Here is a 24,512-nt window from a genome sequence, read left to right on the forward strand (position 1 = left end):
ATCCTCCGGCCCCTGTATTGGTCGATGGGGAGTTGGAATATGTTGTTGAGAAGATTTTGGATTCTTGTTTTTCGAGGCGGAAGCTTCAGTACCTTGTCAAGTGGAAGGGTTATGGCCAGGAGGATAATTCTTGGGTTTCTGCCTCTGATGTCCATGCCGTTGATTTGGTTCGTGCCTTTCATCGGGCTCATCCTGATCGGCCTGGGGGCTCTGGTGAGGGTTCGGTGACCCCTCCTCAAGGGGGGGGGGACTGTTGTGAATTCAGCTTTTGGGCTCCCTCCGGTGGTTGTAGAGGGTAATGCAGTTGTGCCTGGATTGCAGGAGTGGACATGTGTATCTACTAATTGCAGGACTGACTGGGGTATATAGCTTTGCAGGATCCTTTAGTCAGTGCCAGTTGTTCATTGTTCTTGCAGGATTCCTTCCCTGCTGGTCTCTCCAGTTTGCTGTGCTTTTCTACAAAGATAAGTCCTGGCTTTGTTTTTGCTGTCCACCTGCTGTGGACCTTAATAGTTCTGTGCATGTTCATGTTTTTGCCTTGTCCAGTTTTGTCTGTGAAGGATTTTTTGCAGCCTGGCTATTTCTCTGGAGATGCAGATATACCCCCCATGTCTTTAGTCAGATGTGGTGATTCGTATCTTCTGTGGTGGATATTTTCTAGCGTTTTTATACTGACCGCATAGTACTCTGTTCTTTTCTTTCTTTTTAGCTAGTATGGCCTCCTATGCTAAAATCTGATTTCATATCTGCGTATGTTATTTTCCTCTCCTCTCACAGTCAATATTTGTGGGGGGCTATCTATCCTTTGGGGATTTTCTCTGAGGCAAGATAGGTTTCCTGTTTCTGTCTTTAGTGGTAGTTAGATCTTAGGCTGTGCCGAGGGGTCTAGGGAGTGTTAGGTACCCCCCACGGCTACTTCTAGTTGCGCTGCTAGGTTCAGGGTTTGCGGTCAGTACAGGGACCACGTTCTCCAGAGTCCGTCTCATGCTGCTCCTAGGCCACCAGATCATAACAATGGGCTACAAGTGTCGCATTCCTTGTATCAAGCCACTCATGACCAATAGACAACGCCAGAAGCGTCTTACCTGGGCCAGGGAGAAAAAGAACTGGACTGTTGCTCAGTGATCCAAGGTGTTGTTTTCAGATGAAAGTAAAATTTGCATTTCATTTGGAAATCAAGGTCCCAGAGTCTGGAGGAAGAGTGGAGAGGCCACAATCCAAGCTGCTTGTGGTCTAGTGTGAAGTTTCCACAATCAGTGATTGTTTGGGGAGTCACGTCACCTGCTGGTGTAGGTCCACTGTGTTTTATCAAGACCAAAGTCAGCGCAGATGTCTACCAGGAAATTTTAGAGCACTTCATGCTTCCCTCTGCCGACAACCTTTATGGAGTTTGAAATGTCGTTCTCCAGCAGGACTTGGCACCTGTCCACACAGCCAAAAGTACCTATACCTGGTTTACATACAACAGTATCACTGTGCTTGATTGGCAGCAATCATCCCAGCTGCTTGTTTCCTGCAATCTCCATCCTCCCCCCCCCCCCAGTTATTTGACTGCTCTGACTTCATTGAACCAGGTAAGAGACAGATGGAATCCAAGCAAGTGGGAAGTTGCACTTAAATGTTTGGCACCAAGATGCACCAAACAACAATGCCAAGGTTTTTTTTTTAGCGCTATAAAAAGGAAAGGTTTATTAGTGGCCCCTAAGACGCATAAATTGACATAACACAAGGATTATAACTTGCTTAATAACAAATCAAATTCACAGTGAAGATGAGCTTCAGGTTAATAACTAATTGGTTTCACTTTATAGCTTTGTCAGGGGGTCAGGTGTGGAATCTGTTTACAGCAATTGAGAAGAAAAAGCATTTTTCTTACATCAAATTGTAGAGTAGCAGATGGAATTATTAGACCTCATCTTTCCAGAACTCATCGTGGAGTGATAAAATGTCTACAAATATACCATATTTTACTTACTGTACAAACACTATTGTCTTGTATGCTAAGATCTTCATGTTATTAAATAACTTCAAAACTCTCTGAATTTATTTTTAACTCCTGTGACCCCAAGTGAGAGGACCTAAGTATTCTGTGTGTGACCGCTTAGATGTGTGAAGTCCTCATTATTGATTTATACCGGCATCACAACGTTAGCAAAATACCATGTGAAATACACAATTACATGTTTTTTCAACAGCTCATATTATTTCTATTCAGTTCCCTATAATATTGGATACTCTGAGTGAAGATCTATATAAGAGAATTTTCCTGATTCACCTGTCAAGGATGGATATGGAAAGAGACAAGATGGCGGAGAGGATATTATGCCTCACCCTTGAGATCCTCTTCCGGCTTACTGGGGAGGTGAGAGATTCTGATGACGTCATATTACAACATTACATCATTCTTATCTATGGGAATAACAGATGGACAGAACTGGAGAGGTGAGGACTCTGGAAATGTCTGTAGTGAGATTTATTAATGTGTCTCTCCATTACCAGGATTACACAGTATTGAAGAAGACCTCTAGTGAGCGCTGTCATGACCCTGTGTTTGAGGGATGGGGAAGACCCCTGAGCCCAATCACAGGGCCTCCACCTCACACCCTGATAAATGAGGACATCAATGACCAGAGGATCCTAGAACTCACCTACAAGATGATTGAGCTGCTGACTGGAGAGGTGACACTGCTGGGAATGCTGGGACATTATACAGTAATGCTATGAAGGGATCGGGAGGCTGATGGTATCATTGTATGTGTCAGGTTCCTATAAGGTGTCAGGATGTCACCATCTATTTATCCATGGAGGAGTGGGAGTATTTAGAAGGACACAAAGATCTGTACAAGGACATCATGATGGAGATTCCCCAGCCCCTCACATCACCAGGTAATAGACAGGACTAAATACAGCCTATAATTATCTGTATGTAAAGAATTAATTCAGTCGTTGTATGTGCTTTCTCCAGTTCTATCCAGTAAGAGGACAACACCAGAGAGATGTCCCCGTCCTCTTCTTCCACAGGACTGTAAACAAGAAGATCCCAATGTTCCTCAGGATTATCAGGTAGATGGAGTGAAGGTGTCATGAGATCTCCCCTATGATGTGTAGACGGCTGTGAATGTCTTGTGCTCAGTCTTGTTTTATCTACCAGGATTTTATATTTTATATTTGTGTAATGAGAACGGTGGAGATGGCAAGATTAGAGCTGATCATACACACGTGGTGAAAATTGTTGGTACCCCTCGTTTAATGACAGAAAAACCCACAATGGTCACAGAAATAACTTTAGTCTGTCAAAAGTAATAATAAATTAAAAATCTATGAAAATGAACAAATGAAAGTCAGACATTGCTTTTTAACCATTCTTCCACAGAATTAAAAGAAAAAAATAAAACTTATGAAATAGGCCTGGACAGAAATGATGGTACCCTTAACTTAATATTTTTTGCACAACCTTTTGAGGCAAACACTGCAATCAAGCGATTCCTGTAACTGTCAATGAGACTTCTGCACCTCTCTACAGGTATTTTGGCCCACTCCTCAAGAGCAAACTGCTCCAGTTGTCTCGTGTTTGAAGGTTGCCTTTTCCAGACGGCATGTCTCAGCTCTTTCCAATGATGCTCAATAGGAGTTAGGTCAATATGCTAGTAAGTGGAGTCACCTTGATTTAACATGTCCCTTTTGTCACATTATTTTCAGGGGTACCATCATTTCTGTCCAGGCCTATTTCATGAGTTTAATTTTTGTTTTAAATTCTGTGAAAGCATGGTTGAAAAGCAATGTCTGACTTTCATTTGTTCATTTTCATAGATCTTTTATTATTACTTTTCTCAGATTCAAGTTAATTCTGTGACCATTGTGGGTTTTTCTGTCGTTAAACGAGGGGTACCAACAATTTTGACCTCGTGTGTAGATGTGACTTCTCCACCTGTCTGTGACTTTTACAATATTTGTTTCAGGATGAAGATCTGACCCATATTAATACTACAGAGACCTATTTGAGAGGGGATGAGTGGTATAAAGAGGAGATTCCAACATTTGACTGCCCAGGTGATATATATATATATATATATATATATATAATAAAAAGTGTACACACTGTGATTAAAAAGCTGCTTTGTTTGACATGTAAAGAAGAATAATTGCAGAACCCTTTTCCCCTTCAATGTCACCCATAGTCTGCACATTTCAATTGAAATAAACCTGAAATTTGTTCGGATAGAAAAAGAAAAATAAAGAGCTAAAATAATGTGGTTGCATTAATATGCTCATTCTTAGGCCACATTCACACGTTCAGTATTTGGTCAGTATTTCACATCAGTATTTGTAAGCCAAAATCAGGAGTGGAACAATCAGAGGAAAAGTATAATAGTAACATGTCACCCCTTCTACATATTTCACCCACTCCTGATTTTGGCTTACAAATACTGATGAAAAATAAAGACCTCATACTAAATGTGTGATCATGGCCTTAAACTAATACTTTAATGAAATTCCCTTCGAATTTATAACATTTTCTCATTTTCGGTAGGAGTCTATCAGCACAGCACATCTAATATTGGCAGTATTTTCCCACTTTTCCTTACAGTAGCTCCAGAACTGTCATATTACAGAGGCATCTTCTGTGGTCAGTGTCGTCTTTTAGACACAAATTTTCAATTGAATTCAGCTTTGGGCTCTGAATGTGTCATTCCAAAACTTTGTTCTTCTGGAGATTTGAAGGTCGCTTAGGGTGGTTGTTGTGTTGAAAGGTGAAATTCCTCTTCATTTTCAGCTTCATAGACCTGAAGGTTTTGTTTTAAAATAGATCTGCTTAAAACCCCAGTTCCAGCTGCTGAAAAACAGCCCAAACCATAATGCTGCCTGTGTTATGCTTGACTGTGGGCATGGAGTTCTTTTTTGTGAATTATGATCAAAAAGTTCAACCTCAGTCTCATCATAACACGTTTTACCACTTGCTATTGGCAGACATGATGTAGGCTTTGGAAAAACATAACCAGGTTTGGATTTTTTTTATGTAAGAATAGGCTTCCATCCTGCCACCCTCCTCCACAGGCCAGACATATGGGAGACTGTTGTCACATGCAGTATTCAACTAGTACTTGACATAAATTCCTGCAGCTCCTTTAATGTTTCTATGGGCATTTTGCCAGCCTCCTGGACCAAATTTGTTCTTATCTTTTCATCAGTTTTGAAAGATGTCCAGTTCTAGGTATTGTCAATATTGTAATAAATTTATGCCACTTTTTCCTAACCGTGTGAACAGTTTTTTGTGATCTATCTAATGATTTGAATCCTTCTCTTGACTGATAACTTTCAACAATGAGATCCTTTTGCTATGTTGTAAGCTGTTTACGGACCTCAGTTTTTGTTAAAAAAAATCAGGAAAATCCTCCTAGAGCAGCGAAACTTTATATGCAATTAATCAGAATCCCTGAAAAAATATGTAAATTGTGCACTGATTACTATGTAACTTGAGTTTAAATGGCTAATTCTGAACACCGCTACATCCCCAATAATAAAAGGGTGTCCACACTTAAGCAACCGCATTCTTTTAGGGGGATTTCAGTTTGTTTATCACTGGATTTTCACAGATTATGGGCGACAATAAAGGTTGAAAAAGTTGTGAAACGATTCTTCCTGGTATGATATTTTTACATGATAATAAAACTTTATTTCCCTTATTTCATAAGGGATATTCTTTTATGTTAACTGTATGTGCTGTTATCACCAATTCTTAACACAAGATGACAGATGTGAAGAAATTGGCCGTAATGCTTTAATAAGGGTTATCATAATGAAGTACCCTGCTGCTCCGCCATAATTGTCGCTAGTCTATAACCAATGAATAATTATAATCTGATAATTTTATCCACTTAGCCCAACAGTTAGATGAGACATCTCCTATAAAATAATAATGCAAAAAGTGACAAAAGGATATGACAAAATTACTTGGGCTTGAGGGTGGATGCACTTCAGCTTTTTTCCTTGAAGAGCACAATTCCATCGGACTAAAGTGGAGAGTCAACTTGCAGCAAGTCGAGATATGCTATCGGTGTGAATCAAAGTATGGTCTTTACATGGCTACATACAGTGGGGAAAATAAGTATTTGATACACTGCTGATTTTGCAATTTTTCCCACCTACAAAGAATGGAGAGGTCTGTAATTTTTATCGTAGGTACACTGTGAGAGACAGAATCTTTAAAAAAAAAAAAAAAAAAAACAGAAAATCACATTGTATGATTTTTACATAATTAATTTGCATTTTATTGCGTGAAATAAGTAGTTGATGCGATAGAAAAACAAAAATTAATATTTGGTACATAAACCTTTTGTTTGCAATTAGAAAGATCAGACATTTACTGTAGCTCTTTACCAAGTTTGCAGGGTTTTTGGCCATCTTCTCCAGATCTTCCAGGTTTTGGGGCTGTCGCTGGGTAACATTGAGTTTCAGCTCCCTCCAAAGATTTTCTATTGGGTTTGGGTCTGGAGACTCGCTAGGCCACTCCAGGACTTTGAAATGCTTCTTACAGAGCCACTCCTTAGTTGTCCTGGTTGTGTGTTTCTGGTCATTGTTATGCTGAAAGACCCAGCCACGACCCATCTTCAATGCTTTTACTGAGAGAAGGTTGGCCAAAATTTTGCGATACATCACCCCATCCATCCTCCCATCAATACTGTGCAAACAGTTGTTCCTTCTCACCAAGCTGCTTGACTATTGTTCTGTAGCACATTCCGGCCTTGTGCAAATCTACAATTTTGTCTCTGGTGTCCTTAGACAGCTCTTTGGTCTTGACCATGGTGGAGAGGTTAGAGTGTGATTGAGTATGTGGACACAGGGCTGTGGAGTCGGTAGGCTAAATCTCCGACTTCAACTCCGACTCCTCAATTTCCATGACTCCAACTCCCCCATACATGGCTCATGTTTAAGTTTGTGACAAATTTACTGTGGTAAAATTGTAACATCAGGCTTTTTAATCATTATTATGATACAATAATCAAGCCATTTAGATAGAACATAAAATATATTTATTGGAATACAACTTTAGAACAAAAAACTTTTTCATATTTACAATTTATTATACACTATGCAGTAAGTGGAAAAAATAAAAGTTTTCAACAAAAACTTACTGAATAGCATTTGTGCAGTCTATGAATTTGTTCTGAGAAATAGTATCTCCTCCATCAGATCCTCCTTTATAGATGACCTCAAATCTGACCTAATTATTTTAAGGATAGAGGACAACTTCTCTACACTAACTTGGGTTGGTGGCAAAGCAGTAACCACATGGGCAACATCTCAAGCAATTTCAGATTGTAAGGGAATTGCCTCGTGCACAGTCAGTTTTGATGAATGCTTGAACTCTTCTACTTCCTTGAGAGCAAGTGAAAAATGTTGCTGAAATATAATCAATCTGTTTTCTAGTGGAATAATGGATTTTGCCTGTTCCATGTCATCCAAATACTTTTCGAAATCAAACTCTTCATCTGATGAGAATGAAGAAACAGCAGCGGCAGCACTGACAGTACCCGAGTCCTCTTGCTGTTGGCCGTCCTGTAGCCACTCATCCTAACTGCTACCTCAATCCGAGCTTCTTTCTTTATCGCCTCTCATTGGGGGACACAGGAACCATGGGTGTATGCTGCTGCCACTAGGAGGCTGACACTATGCAAATAAAAAAGTTAGCTCCTCCTCTGCAGTGTACACCCCACCGACTGGCATTATACTCTTCAGTTTAGCTTAGTGTCAGTAGGAGGTGGACACGGGTCTTTCATTAGACCCTTATCTACCTCAATGTGCGTCGTTTTCTTTCAGTTTTCCTCGGAGGGATACAGGGTGAACAGTCACACCTGTATTCCCACAAGCGGACTATGAGTACGGTGTGTACTGCCACCCCGTATCCTCACAGATCCCTCCCCAGGACCAAGATCCTGGCACACCAGCGTGCTCAGAAGTCCGGTCCTGGCTCCGTCCCCCACCCACTCGCCCACCAGAGCCTGTCGGTTGGAGGAGACGAGGACGTCCATCAGCCCTGGATGTCTCACCCTCTTTTAAGGTTAGTACGGCGTGGGATGTTTTTTAGGTGAGTATTTCCCCTATCCCATCCCAGATCCTTGTTAGGGGGGGGATTCTTGTTAAGGGCTCCCAGACGGTGACCCTCTCTTACCCGGTCATCGCCTGTAACCTTGCGGCGCGGTCGATATTTTATCGGTGATCCTGGAGCTCCAGCATTTTCCCCATTCTGAGCAGGCTGCGGCGCCTGTTTTCTGGCCGCAGCGCTCTCACCCGTGACCAGCACCTTCTTTCTTGACAGCTCTTGGCTGCTGTTCGCTCCTTTCCGCGGCGCACTATCAGCGCTGCGGTTTTTCACTGGGCACAGTCCTCTGCGCAGCAGCCCTGCAGTCTATCGCGCTGCTTATCGCTGCAGCGCATTGCTCCGGCGCCGCAGGAGGTGGATCTGCGGCGCCCTTCAGCGGCGCAGCCTAGCAGGCTGCGGCGCCTGTGCCGCCAGCCTCCCGTCGCGGCGCATTGCTCCGGCGCCGCAGGAGGTGGATCTGCGGCGCCCTTCAGCGGCGCAGCCTAGCAGGCTGCGGCGCCTGTGCCGCCAGCCTCCCGTCGCGGCGCATAGCTCCGGCGCTCTATACCGGCGCCGCGGCTCGTTTCCCGGCCGCCGGTTCCTAATTTAAGCCCCGGCTTCGGCCGGGGCCTACTTCCGGTCTTCGGATCTGTCTCTTCCGCTTCTGCGGGCGGGCTTTTTTCCCGCCCGACATACTATGACCTGCCCACCGGCGCCTCTGCGTCTAGCTCCGCCCCCTTCCTCGTGGGACACTCGTCTGGTGTGAGCATCGCTTCACACCACAGCAGCAGCCCTTGCAGTGCCTCACGCAGCGCGCCACGCTCCTTCGCCCGCATCTTCTGTGAGCTCAGCACCAGGGGATTTCTCCACCAAGGACAAGTGGGACATCTTCCAGGACCGGGTCCGTGAGTAGCTGCACTGCAGTCTGACACCCCCCTCTGCCCACTGTCCCCTAACCAACTGGCATCTTCAGGGTCCCTCAAAATGTCTTCCTCTAAAGGGGGCCGCTCTCGCCCCCCTACTTCTTCTTCATCTACTACCTTAGTCACGTACTTTGCATGTTCGTCCTGTAACAGCAAACTTCCCTCAGGTCAGTCCTCCCCGCTGTGTCAGTCCTGCAGCAACCCGATTGCTCCCACCGCCCAGGATCCCCCGGCTGTTCCGCCCGAGAGTGATCCCCCCATCCCAGGCTGGGCCGCTTCTCTGTCACAATCGGTGGCCGATTTATCACGGGTGTCTCAAACCCTGGTGTCCGCGCTGGATCGGTTACCCCTGCAGACCCCTGCAGTGGCCAGCGGGTCGCAGGAACCGCCGCCCGAGCCCTCCTTGATTAGCCACAAAAGGTCCAGACAGGAACGTCGGTCTGAGTCCTCTTCGCGTTCCATCTCACCGCACGGCCCTCCCCCGCGGTGGGTGTCGCACCGTTCCTCCTCCCCTGAGTCAGGCGAGGCTTTATCTGATGCGCCCTCAGAGGAGATGTCGGAGTTGGATCCTAGCCAAATCGCCACCATGAGTGAGTCGGTCCAGAACCTCATTCGGGCTATAAACCAAACCTGTGGCATTAAGGATCCCTCTACGGAACCCGCAGATCAGGCGGTTTCGTTTAGACGGGCCAAACCACCTTCAAAATTTTTTGCCCCTCATCCTGAATTCGAGGAAATCCTGGCCAGAGAGAGAGAGAATCCGACCAGACGTTTTCAGAGGGGAAAACGCCTGGGGGTGTTATATCCTTTTTCACCAGATCTTACCGCCAATTGGACGGTCTCTCCCTCGGTGGATCCACCTGTGTCCAGGCTGTCCACCAACACGGTGCTCCCACTGTCCGGCGGAGCGTCTCTGAAGGATTCTAACGACAGAGTTATAGAATCCTTCGCAAAATCTGCCTTCGAAGCGGCTTCAGCAGCGCTATGCCCGGCCTTTGCTTCCACTTGGGCCTCAAAATCCATCTCAAAATGGGCCAAGGATCTGCGGCGAGGTATCCTGGACGGGGCTCCTCCCGCGCAATTAGCGGAACTTGCCAACCAGATTTCCCACGCTGGTGAATACCTGGTTTCCGCCTCCCTGGATGTCGCCTCTTGTGCGGCTCAGGCTTCCAGCAATGCCGTTGCCATCCGCCGGACCGTTTGGCTCAAGGCCTGGCAGGCGGACTTGTCCTCCAAAAAGTCCCTCACTAGTCTGCCCTTCCAGGGCTCTCGTCTCTTTGGTTCCCAGCTGGACCAGATCATTAAGGACGCCACTGGGGGCACAAGTTCCCTTCTCCCCCAGGCTAAACCTCGTCGCCCTCCTCCTAGACGGCAGTTTCGCTCGTTCCGGCCTTTTCGTCGCTTCGCTGCATCAAACTCCTTTTCCCAGCAGCAACAGAGGCCACAGGCACGTCAAGAGAAGAAGGCGGTGTCCTTCAGGCCCACTCCGTCCTGGCGTCCTCGCTATTCCCAGGGTAGATCGTCCAGGCCCAGGACTGGAAGATCCACTTCCGCATGACTCTCGGCAAGACTCCAGCCCAACTCCCAGGTTGGGGGGCCGTCTTCTCCGTTTCAGGGACGTCTGGATTTCCGCAGTAGAGGATGCATGGGTCAGGGAAGTTGTGTCTTCGGGATACAAAATAGAGTTCGCCTCCCGACCCAGAGATCATTTCTTCCAATCTCGTCCTCCAAAAGATCCCGCTTTGGTTCCGGGCTTCTTCGCAGCCATCGCTTCTCTGCTCAAATCCGGGGTAATCGTTCCCATCCCAGAAAAGGAACGGTACACGGGTTTCTACTCGAACCTCTTTGTGGTACCGAAAAAAGACGGCAAGGTTCGTCCCATTCTGGACCTCAAATTGTTGAACAGGAGGGTTCGCCTGAGACACTTCAGGATGGAATCCCTTCGTTCAGTAATTGCTTCCATGGAGGCTCAGGAATTTCTATGCTCTATAGATATCCAGGACGCCTACCTACATGTTCCAATATTTCCCGGACATCACCGTTTCCTGCGCTTCGCAGTGCAACAAGATCATTTTCAGTTCGTCGCCCTGCCATTCGGTCTCGCAACCGCGCCAAGGGTGTTCACGAAAATCATGGCGGCGCTGATGGCCATTTTGAGAGTCAGAGGCTTGGTTCTGTTTCCATACCTCGACGACATCCTCATCAAGGCTCCGTCCTTTGCTCAGGCCCACGAAAGCTTGTCCATTGTTCTCGACACCTTATCCCGTTTCGGATGGCTGGTCAACCGGAAGAAGTCCTGCCTTATTCCTTCTCAGCGCATCATCTTTCTGGGCATGCTCTTCGACACTCGTCAGTCCAGAGTCTTCCTTCCCAAGGACAAGAGATCCACCCTTTGTCGGGACATTCTCTTGCTCCAGGGTCCTCGGCCTCCCTCCCTCCGATCGGCCATGAAGGTTCTGGGGAGGATGGTAGCTACCTTGGAAGCGATTCCCTTCGCCCAATTCCATTCTCGACCCCTTCAGCAAGCCATTCTGTCTCAGTGGGACAGGTCGGTCTTCTCCCTGGATCGGCCGATCAGACTCTCCTTTCGGGTCAAGCGGTCTCTCAACTGGTGGCTGACGTCTCCTCTCATCTCCCAGGGCAGGTCCTTCCTTCCGGTTCACTGGCAGGTGGTGACAACGGATGCCAGCCTGATCGGCTGGGGTGCGGTTTTTCGCCACCTGACGGTTCAGGGCCGTTGGTCGCTGCAGGAGTCCGCGCTGCCGATCAACGTCCTCGAAATTCGGGCCATCTTTCTGTCCCTCCGCCATTGGGAAAGGATCCTCAGGGGCCTTCCAGTCCGGATCCAGACGGACAATGCCACGGCTGTGGCATATGTCAACCATCAGGGGGGGACTCGGAGCTCCTTGGCCCTTGCCGAGGTGTCCAAGATCCTCCTTTGGGCAGAGGCAACGGTTCCGGTGATATCCGCGGTGCATATCCCCGGCGTAGAAAACTGGGCCGCCGACTTCCTCAGCCGCGAGAGTCTCGCGGCAGGGGAATGGTCCCTGCATCCGGAGGTCTTCCATCAGATTTGTCTTCGATGGGGAACTCCGGATGTGGATCTCACGGCGTCTCGGATCAACAGGAAGGTTCCACAATTCGTCTCCAGGTCACGCGATCCTCTCGCAGTGGGCGTCGATGCTCTGGCCATTCCTTGGTCACAGTTCGAGCTGCCCTATCTGTTCCCACCCCTTCCATTACTTCCCAAACTGTTGAAGAAGATCAAAGCGGAAGGGGTGCCGGTCATCCTGATCGCCCCGGATTGGCCCAGGAGAGCTTGGTTCGCGGAGCTCGTCAACCTTCTCGCGGACGCTCCCTGGTGCCTTCCAGACAGGCCCGATCTGCTGTCCCAGGGTCCGATCTGCCACCCGAATTCTCGGTCGCTCAGTTTAACGGCGTGGCTGTTGAGACCGCTGTTCTAAGAGCGTCCGGCCTTTCGGACCGGGTGATTCACACCATGATTCAGGCTCGGAAGCCTTCGTCTTCCAGGATCTACTACCGCACCTGGAAGGCCTACTTCCGTTGGTGCGAGTCCAACCGCGTGCCGCCTATGGTTTTTTCCCTGCCTTCTCTTTTGGCCTTCCTTCAGGCAGGACTGGATTCGGGCCTGGCTCTTAGTTCCCTGAAGGGTCAGGTCTCTGCGCTTTCCATCCTCTTTCAGAAGACCTTGGCCTCTCGGCCACAGATTAAGACCTTCTTTCAGGGGGTAGCCCACGCCGTCCCGCCGTACAGGGCCCCTGTGGAGGCATGGGACCTAAACCTGGTACTGGACGTTTTGAAGGTTTCTCCCTTTGAACCTCTTAGGGAGATTCCTCTATCAGTTTTATCTTGGAAGGTGGCCTTTCTTGTGGCCATCACGTCCATTCGCCGCGTTTCCGAGCTGGCGGCACTGTCTTGCCGCCCTCCGTTTTTGGTCATTCACCAGGACAAGGTGGTCTTCCGACCTCCACCTTCTTTTCTTCCTAAGGTGGTTTCCACCTTCCACCTCAACGAGGACATCGTTCTACCTTCCTTTTGTCCAGCTCCGACTCATCCTCTGGAGCGATCGTTGAACAAGCTGGACCTAGTCAGGGCAGTGAGGATTTATCTGGATAGAACATCCTCTTTCCGGAAGACGGATTCATTTTTCGTCATTCCTGATGGCACGCGCAGAGGCCAGCCGGCTTCTAAAGCGACTATTGCTCGCTGGATCAGAACGGCAATTTTGGAGGCTTACCGGGTCAAGAACAGAGTGCCCCCTCCTGGGATTAAGGCTCACTCTACCCGGGCAGTCGGCGCCTCCTGGGCGGTGCACCACAGGGCTTCCGCCCTACAGCTTTGCAAAGCGGCAACTTGGTCTTCCATCCACACGTTCGCCAAATTTTACAAGGTCCATACCTATGCATCGGCGGACGCCAGCCTAGGCAGAAGGATCCTGCAGGCGGCAGTGGTGAGTCCTCTGACCTGATGGAAGTCTGTTTTCCCGCCCTTGGGACTGCTTTGGGACGTCCCATGGTTCCTGTGTCCCCCAATGAGAGGCGATAAAGAAAACAGGATTTTTGGTTGCTTACCGTAAAATCTGTTTCTTGAAGCCTCCATTGGGGGACACAGCTCCCTCCCAATGTTTTCTGTTGTTATCTGTTCTATGACTGTTCTCACGTTACAGTTCTCAAGTTGTGGTTATGGTTTTTCAACCTTGTTTCATTATCTCCTACTGCTTTCTCACTAACTGAAGAGTATAATGCCAGTCGGTGGGGTGTACACTGCAGAGGAGGAGCTAACTTTTTTATTTGCATAGTGTCAGCCTCCTAGTGGCAGCAGCATACACCCATGGTTCCTGTGTCCCCCAATGGAGGCTTCAAGAAACAGATTTTACGGTAAGCAACCAAAAATCCTGTTTTTCCTTTAGTAAGCTGTTGATCATCCAGCAATATATGGTGACTTGGGTCCACGTAAACAGCTGCCAGAGGAATTTTATTTTCTAATACCAGTGTCTCTCTCCGTTTCATCAAAGCAGCAATGCCATCTGCGATTAAGCCTCCTCTTTGGGACAGGCAAAACAAGTTCTTCCACTCCTTTATAAAAATGCCAGGAGTTAAATCCTCAACTTGTAACGTTTTAGTCACTGTAAATGGGTGATGAAGCAATTCCTTCAATTCAGCCACCTGTGTCCATTGACCTTCATGTAATGTTACCTGAGGGTTGGCCATGTCTACAAGGATGGGTTTCAGCTCAAGCAATCGCTCAATCATTAAAGGGACACTGTCACCTGAATTTGGAGGGAACAATCTTCTGCCATGGAGGCGGGGTTTTTGGGTTTTTGATTCACCCTTTCCTTACCCGCTGGCTGCATGCTGGCTGCAATATTGGATTGAAGTTCATTCTCAGTCCTCCATAGTACATGCCTGCGCAAGGCAAGATTGCCTTGTGCAGGCATGTACTACGGAGGACAGAGAATGAACTTCAATCCAATATTGCAGCCAGCATGCAGCCAGCGGGTAAGGAAAGGGTGAATCAAAAACCCAAAAACCCTGCCTCCATGGCTGAAGATTGTTCCCTCCAAATTCAGGTGACAGTGTCCCTTTAAATAGGTGCTGCCCCACCGAGTGGCTTGATCCACAATTGACCCTTTTCCAGCACGTCTCTTCAAGATGGAATCAATTTTAGGGGTTCTGGCAGCAATAGCCAATTTCTTCACTTTGCTAATCAGAGTTCCAGCATGTCCCTCTTGCAGACTATCTCTTATTGCTAGCTGCAGCTTGTGCACAACACAGTGCATGTGCTGAATAGGAAAGAGGTGTGAGGCAGCTTCAATAAGGTCATCAGTTACAATAGCAAGAACCTGTTCTTTTTTTACTTCATAATCTTGAAGAACTTTTTCCACTAAGATCTGGAGAAACTGGCTGCTGTGATGAGCTTTAGTATCTTTTACTGCCAGCGTCTTAGTAACAATTTTTTTGTAATAACAAACATATTGAAAGTTGATAGCAAAATAGTTCACTCTGTGACGTGTGTAGGCATCCATTTAAAGAAACACAAAGCATCTCTTGAGAGTCTTTTTAAGGCTACGTTCACATTTGCGTTGTGCGATGTTGCGTCGGAGACGCAACGCACAACGCAAACAAAAAAGCAACAAAACGCACGCTAAAATGCAGCGTTTTGCGACGCATGCGTCCTTTTTTGCCGAATTTTGGACGCAAAAAAAATGCAAGTTGCTGCGTTTTCTGCGCCCTACGCTTGCGGCAAAAAAAACACATGTGACGCAACGCAAATGTGAACGTAGCCTAAGATCTTCCTTTTGGTTAAGGGCTTCTTCAATCACCAATTTTCTAATACTTTCTTTTTCCAGAGAAACACCAAGTTTGCGAGCCATTTCTCTATTAAGAGCTGTAAAAGTTGGTCATGCAAATAATGATAATGGTACACAGTCCTTAACAACAAGCTCGATGAGCTGTCTTTTAAACACATCTGCTGTCATTGCTACAGTAACTTTGTCAACTTTGTCACTTAAAAAATATCTTGTAACTGATGATTGAGATGCTCTTTCCTCCTCCTTAGCCTGGCGGGACGTGCTGGTCTCTAGTTTCTTGGTGCTGCTGTGATCTTTTTCAATCACAGCATTGTAAACTTCTGGGTGGCAGCGTTATAAAGGTCTTCTTAGATTGGAAGCTCTTAAAGGAGCATTTTTATCACTGCCTGATTTTGGCATCACAACATTTGTTTTCATGTCGGTCACTTATACACTGACACACAAAATGTTTTTTATCTTGAGTCACAGTAAAATGCTCAAATACAGCTGGCTTCATAAGATGCTTCTTAGACATTTTGTAATTATGTAAATTCGCTCTCAAAATAATTTTGTCCTGTAAAAAATAAGGTATATTGTAATTCTTGCATGAATAGGGAATTATGCACTGTGTAATCTAATATATAAAGCTGTATGTGTGTATGTATGTATGTATGTATGTCCGGGATTGGCATCTGCACTGTCGCAGCTACAGCCACAAAATTTTGCACAGTCACACGTCTGGACCCCGAGAGCGTCATAGGCTATGTTGTGAGGTGAAATCTCTTGAAGGGCGATACGCGTGGGGCTGCTCTGGTCCCTGTCCTGCTTGCTTGCCTGGCTGCCCACGGACTCCGCTCTGGTCACCACTTGGGTAACCCCTTCTTCTAGTGCTCTGAGGTTTTTCCTGGCGGTTCCAGTGCTTTTTTTTTTTCTCCCACTGTTATTTTGGGATCCTGTTGCCTTACTGGCTTAGGGTAGATATTTTTGTCCCATGAGCCGTTCGGGCTAAATGCACTATTTGGGTGTTTACTGGCCACTTAGGATTTTGTATACATCCGCCTGGGTTGGTTAGTTTGTCCTGTGAGCTGGCCACGTATGGTCTGCATCTAGTCCTAGGGTACAGGCAGGCTTATATCATTGGTTATCAGTATGCTTATTATGGGTTATATATATTATTGTACTCTGTATTTACTGAGTGTTATGGACAGGGCCTTGCCTTTCTGTTTTTAAGTATGTTTTATTATGGTGTATGTCAATAAAATCTTGTGTTTTTTCCTACATTATGTTTTCATTTTTTATACGTGGTGTGCATAACTGGAGTGATACTTTTCTTTCTGCTGGTTATATTTGGTCGTTTTCTCACTCGCTTGCACCCCGTATTTATGGATATATTTTTTTATATTAGGTTTATATGTTGGTAGTGCGCCCTATTTCATTGCTTATTCCGTGAAATTTTAACCCCACACTTTCCAATTCACCAAACAATTTTGCCCCTATCTACATAATGGGGAAAAAGTGAAAGGAAAAGTGTTGGAGGCAAATTGACAGCTGTCAGATGTGAACAAGGGGGACTTAAAGAATGAGAGCGATGGTGCCAAAGAGTATATACCGTACAGTTGCTAAGGTGGGGCCCCGACATGGGATACTCACCACACACGCGGATATGAACACACACAAAATGCGCCACACACTACCATGTGCTTGAACACATATACCACCCTCAGCACACATTTCACCACACATACACCAACCTCGCAACATAAAAGTCGAAACACAAAAGTCGCCGCTCAAAACTCGCCACGCGCAAAACTCACCACATGCAAAACTAGGCTCACGCAAAACTTGCACCCGCGGAAAAATTGCCACATGCACAAAAGTTGCAACACATGCAAAAGTTGCCTCACACAAAACTTGCACATACTCAAAAGGCACCACACATAAAACTCGCCACGCGCAAAACACGCCATGCGCAAAACTTGCTGCACACAATTGCTACACTAACCTGTCACATGCAACTCGACACACACAACTTGACACATGAAACTCGCCCTAAAACACACACAAGTCTAGTATTATCCTTCAAAAATAAAAATCTGATCAATAACCAGACAAACTACAAGAGCAACAAATGTACCATATAGGAAATACGCCAACTGTCAGTCACATGACCTGTCTATTATGTGTATGTGTGAGCTAATATATACTGCCAGAGGGAGGGTTCCTGTTGGCTGGGGATTTATCAGGCTGCCAATTTAGCTTACAAATACTGAGGTAAAAATACTGACCAAATAACGTGTGAACGAGGTCTAATACAGGAGGAGATGACATACAGATATATACTATGTACAGGGGAGATGACACACAGGTATATACTATATAGAGGAGGAGATGACATACAGGTACATACTATATACAGGAGGAGATGACATACAGGTATATACTATATACAAGAGGAGATGACACACAGGTATATACTATATACAGGAGCAGATGACCTACAGGTATATACTATATACAGGAGGAGATGACACACAGGTATATACTATATACAGAAGGAGATGACATTCAAGTATATACTATATATAGGAGGAGATGACATACAGGTATATACTATATACAGGGGAGATGACACACAGCAGGTATATACTATATACAGGGGAGATGACACACAGCAGGTATATACTATATACAGGGGAGATGACATACAGGTAAATACTATATACAGGGGAGACGACACACAGCAGGTATATACTATATACAGGGGAGATGACATACAGGTATATACTATATACAGGAGATGACATACAGGTGTATACTATATATAAGGGAGATGACAAACATGTATATACTGAGGTGAAAATGAGAGGTGTGAGTGCAAAATGAGAGGACTGAGGGAAAATAATGGAGTGATCGGAAAATGACAGATGTGAGGTCGAAATGACAAGTGTTAGGGGGAATGAGAGGAGTGAGGGGGAAAATGAGAGGTGTGAGGGAGAAAATGAGAGATGTGATGGAGAAAATGAAAGATCTGATGGGGGAAAATGAGAGAAGTGAGGTGCTATAACTAACCACAGATATTTACTATGCCCAGGCAACGCCGGGCTCTTCAGCTAGTTTAGGATATAAATAAAACAATCTTTGCATAAATCAATAGGACTGATGATAAGTATAACATTTGTAAAATATGTTGGATAACTTTGTGCTGAACTTTCAATGTCAGGCTTGTCTCAGGGTACAGCTCACGAAATGCTTCACATCATATTTCTTCACAGTCTATAAAGAGGGGAGGAGGGAGCATGTTTGTACTGAATCATATTGCAGAACATATTGCTGAATCTCATCGATCCTGTTACTGTATTTTTGAATTTGAGACTTTAGAAAACAGTTTTTCCCCTTATATTCTATGCACAGTGTATATGTCATCAGGGCAGCTAGTTTCTCCAAACATGAGCTAAGAGGAAAAACAAACTAAAACATCAAGCATACAGAGACAACATATACTGGACTATTGATTTATGCACAGTTAATTGAAAGTTTAGATATGCTTTAAGAAGTACTTGCCTTAATCCTGCTTTCCTGTTCACCCCAGAAAATCTGAGATAAAGGCAGGCATTCTTTCCCTGTTTTATTTTTTTCCCCTTATCTGTAATGGCGGAGCTTCACTACTTTATCATGAACATAAACTGCAGCACAGATTCATCTCAGTTAAAAGTCTAGACCTTAGATCAGGAATAGGACAGACATTTATAGGACATTTCTTTTTTTTTTTAATCAAATGTTTTTATTAAACAGTGAGAAAAATATATGCAGATTACATTACTGCAAACAGTACACATCTATGTTTTGCATTTTCAATAAACTTTCAGCCCCAAACCAACCTCCCTCCCCCCCCTCACCCCCACCCCTGGAGACCTAACAAGAACCACTCCGATCTACCCGAATGTCCATTATTAACCAGGAACAAGAAGGCGTCGTATCAATACTGCTCCCACGGGGATATATGTTCCAAAAGCACGAGCAAGGTCTCCAGATCACGTCGACTCGATCCAGGGATTCCATAACCTGTTGAAAAGGTCCATCTTGTTTCTTTTAGAATAGATGCTCCTCTCCAATGCAACAATATGGTCTACTTGCATCATGAAATCTCTTCTCGTTGGTGGCTCAACCCTAATCCAGAACTTAGCGATCAACTTTCGTGCAATAAACAGCAATCTAGCAATAACTGTTTTATACAAGTTATCAGTTACAATTTCCTCCACGTAACCTAATATGCATACCAGAGGGTCCCGTGGTACCGAACAATTGTATGTTAGTCCCACTTTGTTTATCACTACAATCCAAAACGAGGCCAGCCTAGGGCACTGCCACATCATATGGAAGATACCCGCCTCGGATTGCGAGCACCTAGGGCACTCAGAATTAGGTCTTAAACCTGCCCTGAACAGCATATCCGGAGTTCTATAGGCCCTATGAATAACAAACAATTGTGACAACCTCCCAGGCTCACTCATCGAGATCTTGGGCACGTATTCCAATATTGAGTCCCACCGATCGCCGTCAATCGCCCCCAAATCGGCCTCCCACTTCGCCCTGGCTCTGATAGGATGTTTCTCTAAAAAGGAAAATAGCAGGAACTCATATATTCCCGAGATCACCCCCCTTGTGCTTTCCCCCATAAGGATAAAGTCTAGCATCAGGTCCACCTGAATCTCTATAGGCCCCCTCCTACATTGTGCCCGATATGCATGAGAGATGCGATTATACTGATACAGTTCAGAGCTTGGCAGCAGAAATTCCTCCTGTAATGTCTTGAAATCCTTAATTCTACCTTGGTGCAAAACCTGGCTCATCCGAGAGATTCCCGCTCCCTTCCAAACCTGAAATCCCTCCATCTGTCTAAACTCCTGTAGGAGACAATTATTCCACAAGGGCGAGAACCTAGTAAGTGCCCTCACTCCCCTAATTCCCTTAACTTTGTCCCAAACCTTTTGGATAAGCCTAATAGTGCAGAATTTAGTACCCTTCTCTCGAAAATGCCCACCCTCCAGGCCCTCACTCAGTACCCTTGACCCAATCAAATTCCTCAGACTGCAGGGTGTCCGCTCCCAACCCGATTCCTCACCCCATCCCCTAAAATGTTGACATTGTGCAGCCAAAAAGTATAACCATGGGTTGGGCAATGCCACTCCTCCTTCCGTCTTTGGTCTTTGTAGAATTTCTTGTTTAAATCTAGAACTTTTCCCATCCCAAATCAGCTCGCCAAATAGAGATTTAATCCTCCTAAATCTATTCTGCGATATCCACATAGGGGAGATGTGTAGCACGTAGAGAAGTTGCGGCATCACAATCATCTTTATTAGATTTATTCTACCAATAACCGATAAATGTAGCTTTTTCCACGCCTGAACCTTAGTGCGTATCTTCCGCAAAAGTGGCGCCAAATTTAGTTCCTCAAAGCTAGTCAGAGGCAACGCGATCTGGATCCCCAGGTATTTAAATTTATCTACTAACCTCAGCTTTGTAGGAGAGTCCCGTATTTCACTATTCTCATAGTCCCCATCTACTAACATCATATTGGACTTTTCCCAGTTGATTCTCAAACCAGAGTAACTCCCAAATTCCTCAATAATGGCCTCCGCCCCTGCCAGGGTCTCCCCCGAATCCTCCAAGAATAGCAAAATATCATCTGCGTATAACGCAATCTTTTCTTCCGAAACCCCATACATAAATCCTTTCACCTCCCGGGAGCCTCTAATTTTCGCAGCAAGGGGCTCCACCGCCAGGGCAAATAGCAGTGGGGACAAAGGACATCCCTGTCTAGTTCCCCTAGACAGAGAGAAAGTCTCAGAAAGGACATTATTCACTCTAATTTTGGCCACTGGGGAAGAGTACAACAGCCGCACCCATGAGATGAATTTAGGTCCAAATCCCAAACGTTCCAACACTGACCACAAATAGCCCCACTCCTCACAGTCAAAGGCCTTGTGGGCGTCCAATGATACCACAACCCTTTTGCCAACATTGTCCGAAGGGATTTGTAAATTTAAAAACAGCCTTCTCAGATTGAGTGCCGTTGATTTGTTTGGCATGAAGCCTGACTGATCAGGGTGTACCAATTTGTCTATCACCCTACTTAACCTATTTGCCAAGGTTTTTGCCAAAATCTTAATATCGGCAGTCAGGAGTGAAATTGGTCTATAGGATTCTGGCATCAGTGGATCTTTGTCGGCCTTAGGGATAACCACCACAATAGCCTCTCTCATCGACAAAGGCAACTCCCCTCTTTCCAACGAGCTATTATACACCCCTACCAATTTGGCCAACAGAGTTTCTTTCAGGGTCTTATAAATCTCAGCTGGAATGCCGTCCGCTCCCGGAGCCTTACCCCCCGCAACGCCCGCCAATGCAGCCCCCAATTCTTCCTCCCCAATCGGTTCTTCCAACAATTCACACTCCTCTCTACTCAACCGGGGCAAATCAATTTCTTCCAAATATTTTGCCATATCTTCGGGTCCCCTCTCCACACTGGACGCGTATAATTTGTCATAGAATTTCCTGAACACTTCCAAGATCTGCACCCCCTGAGTGACCACCGTTCCCTCCTCCGTCTTAATAGAGTAGACATGTGAAGATTCTCTTTGCGCGGACGCCACTACCGAGAGCAAGTGCCCCACTTTTTCCCCCTCTGAGTAAAAGGTTGCTTTCTGGAAGGCCCTCAACCTCTCCGCCTTTTTCAAAAATAGCTGGTCAACCTCCCTCTGAGCTGCCCTCATACGATTCCGAGATTCCACAGTACGATGTTCCCCCAATGCCGCCTCTGCTGCCTTCAATTCCTCTAGGACACCCTGATCCCGCTCTCTGGTCCTTGTCTTATGTCTTGAGATGTCCCTAAACAAAATTCCCCTTAGATACGCTTTCATGGTGTCCCACACTACATGGCATTCTGCGCTCCCTTCATTGATCTTAAAAAACTCCTCTATCTCTGCCCCCACCTTTTCCATGTCCAAAATTTGTAACCAAACTGGGTGAATTTTCCATCCCGCCTTCCCCAAACCATCCTGACTTGACAACTTTAAAGAGACCTGAACAGGGCTGTGATCTGATAAAATCCTAGGATTATATTCCACCCCGTTTAACAGTTCGTTCATCCTATCGTTTCCCAAGGCGACATCAATTCTTGACATCGAGCCATATGTAGTCGAGTAACAGGAATAGGAATATGTGTTGACATTGCGGACCCTCCACAGATCAGTCCAGCCTATTTCTCTGAGATAATTACCAAAGGGAGTGTCATTACCGTCCCTACGCTTAGGTGCATGGTTACTCTTGTCCCAGTGGTCATTTGCTATATTATTTACATCCCCCACCACCAAAAGAGGGATCCCATCCCAACCTCTTATAGACTCCAATATGTCCTGGATCTTCCTTCCAGAGTATGGCGGAGGTATATACAATGATACTATGCATATTAAACGATTAAAGAGTTTACACACCAACAAAACATATTGACCATCCGTGTCAATTTTGACCTCAACTTCCTCAAATGGGGTATTAGTATGGATCAATACTGACACACCTCTCGCATAACTAGAGAACGTCGAATGATACGCCTTGCGCACCCATCTTTTCTGTAACATATCAACTTTTTCCTTCACTAGATGGGTCTCTTGCAGGCAAATCACCGAGGGCCTCTGTTTCAGTAAATACTGAAATATTGCTGCGCGTTTAGTGGCGTCCGCTAATCCCCTAACATTCCAGCTTATAATGTTAACATCCCCTCCCATTTCCTAGAAACAAAATGATTAGTTAGAGCAGTCTCCTTCAGGTCTCCCCCGATACCCACCTCCCCCCTCCCCGCCCCTTTCCTCGATTCCCCCATCTAAAACTCAATGGAGTTCAACCAGAACAAACTTTCTTTCTCTGTATGAGAACTGAGAGCTCTTGATACAACCTAGAACTAAGCCCTTTGCAGTCCATCTCTCCCCCTCCCACCGCTAACAGCATGAAGTATTCTTTGCGCCGCCGAGCACACTGTTTTATCCTTTTGAGAACATTCTATCTAAAGACACAAGACAATTTCAAAAATCACAATCATGGGGTATAACCAGATGAGTGGTGAAGTCACAGCGTCAGTCTCATCGGTTCCGATCCACGCAAGTTTTCTTGGTATTGGTATCCAGCCACTGCATAGCCTCCTCCGGGTTCTGGAAAAAATGAACCCGGTCCAGCGCTACCACCCTGAGCTTAGCCGGGTATAGCATTGAATATTTTAGATCCAGGTCTCGGAGCCGCCGCTTGACTTCCCCGAACTTCATTCTCAGTTTTTGCACCGATGCCGAATAGTCCGGATAAATGGAGATCCGATTTCCGTCTATACTCAGTCCATCACTGATCCTGGCCTTCCTTAGTAGGGTTTCCCGATCCCGATAGTCCAAAATTTTTGCCATCAAGGCTCGAGGGGGGGATCCAGGCGGCAGGGGTCGGGTGGGGACTCTATGGGCCCTTTCCACGGAGAAGTGGTTAGTAAGATCTGCTCCTCCCACCGAGTTTTTAAGCCATGCCTCAATGTATTCAGCAGGATTATTCCCCTCCACCTTCTCCGGCACCCCAATTATTCTTAGATTGTTCCTTCGGGAACGGTTTTCCAGGTCATCTGTTTTAAATTCCAGTTCCGCAATGCGCTGAATGTATCTCTTTTCTCTTTTTAACAGTTCATTTGTCTGATCCTCCACACTGCCCACGCGCTCCTCCACCACCTCCACTCTTTTCTCCACTTTACGCATAGCAGAATTAAGGGACTTCATTTCAACTGTTAAATCGTCCACTCTTAGATTCAGTGCGGCCAGGGCAGATTTACAGTGTATAACGACTGAGAAAATGTCCTGCAGTGTAGGCTCCCCCACATTTGATTGCTGCGCACCCTCAGAGTCCTTAGCCTGTACTGGGCTGGCGGCAGGTGTCATGTTATTTGCACCATGCATCTCCTGCATCCTCCCTGGAGAAAGCTGCTCCTCCACCACACTGAGGGTATCTTCCCCCCCTCTCTTCTGCCTCTGCAGGGGTTCCCTCTCTTCCGGCCCTTCTGGGCCCAGCAGCAGGGCACCCCCCTCCTCCGTTCGAGCAAACCTTTCCAGCCGGGCGATTACCTCCAGCCTCCGGCGGTATTCAGTACTGGCTCTGGCCGCCTCCTCCTCTGCCA

The 24,512-nt window shown here is 46.1% G+C and overlaps 1 protein-coding gene across 1 annotated transcript in view; it reads left to right on the forward strand.

The window, feature by feature from the left end:
• Positions 1-24,512, forward strand: part of LOC138666548 (zinc finger protein 850-like) — a 137,875-nt gene that overhangs the window by 39,823 nt on the left and 73,540 nt on the right. The window contains exons 10-14 of the mRNA XM_069754755.1: positions 2,216-2,362; positions 2,500-2,679; positions 2,763-2,886; positions 2,966-3,063; positions 3,960-4,050. Of these exons, the coding sequence (XP_069610856.1) occupies positions 2,216-2,362; positions 2,500-2,679; positions 2,763-2,886; positions 2,966-3,063; positions 3,960-4,050 (640 nt within the window). The remainder of the gene's footprint in view (positions 1-2,215; positions 2,363-2,499; positions 2,680-2,762; positions 2,887-2,965; positions 3,064-3,959; positions 4,051-24,512) is intronic.

This window comes from Ranitomeya imitator, chromosome 2 (genome assembly GCF_032444005.1).
Source record: "Ranitomeya imitator isolate aRanImi1 chromosome 2, aRanImi1.pri, whole genome shotgun sequence".
Classification (NCBI taxonomy): domain Eukaryota; kingdom Metazoa; phylum Chordata; class Amphibia; order Anura; family Dendrobatidae; genus Ranitomeya; species Ranitomeya imitator.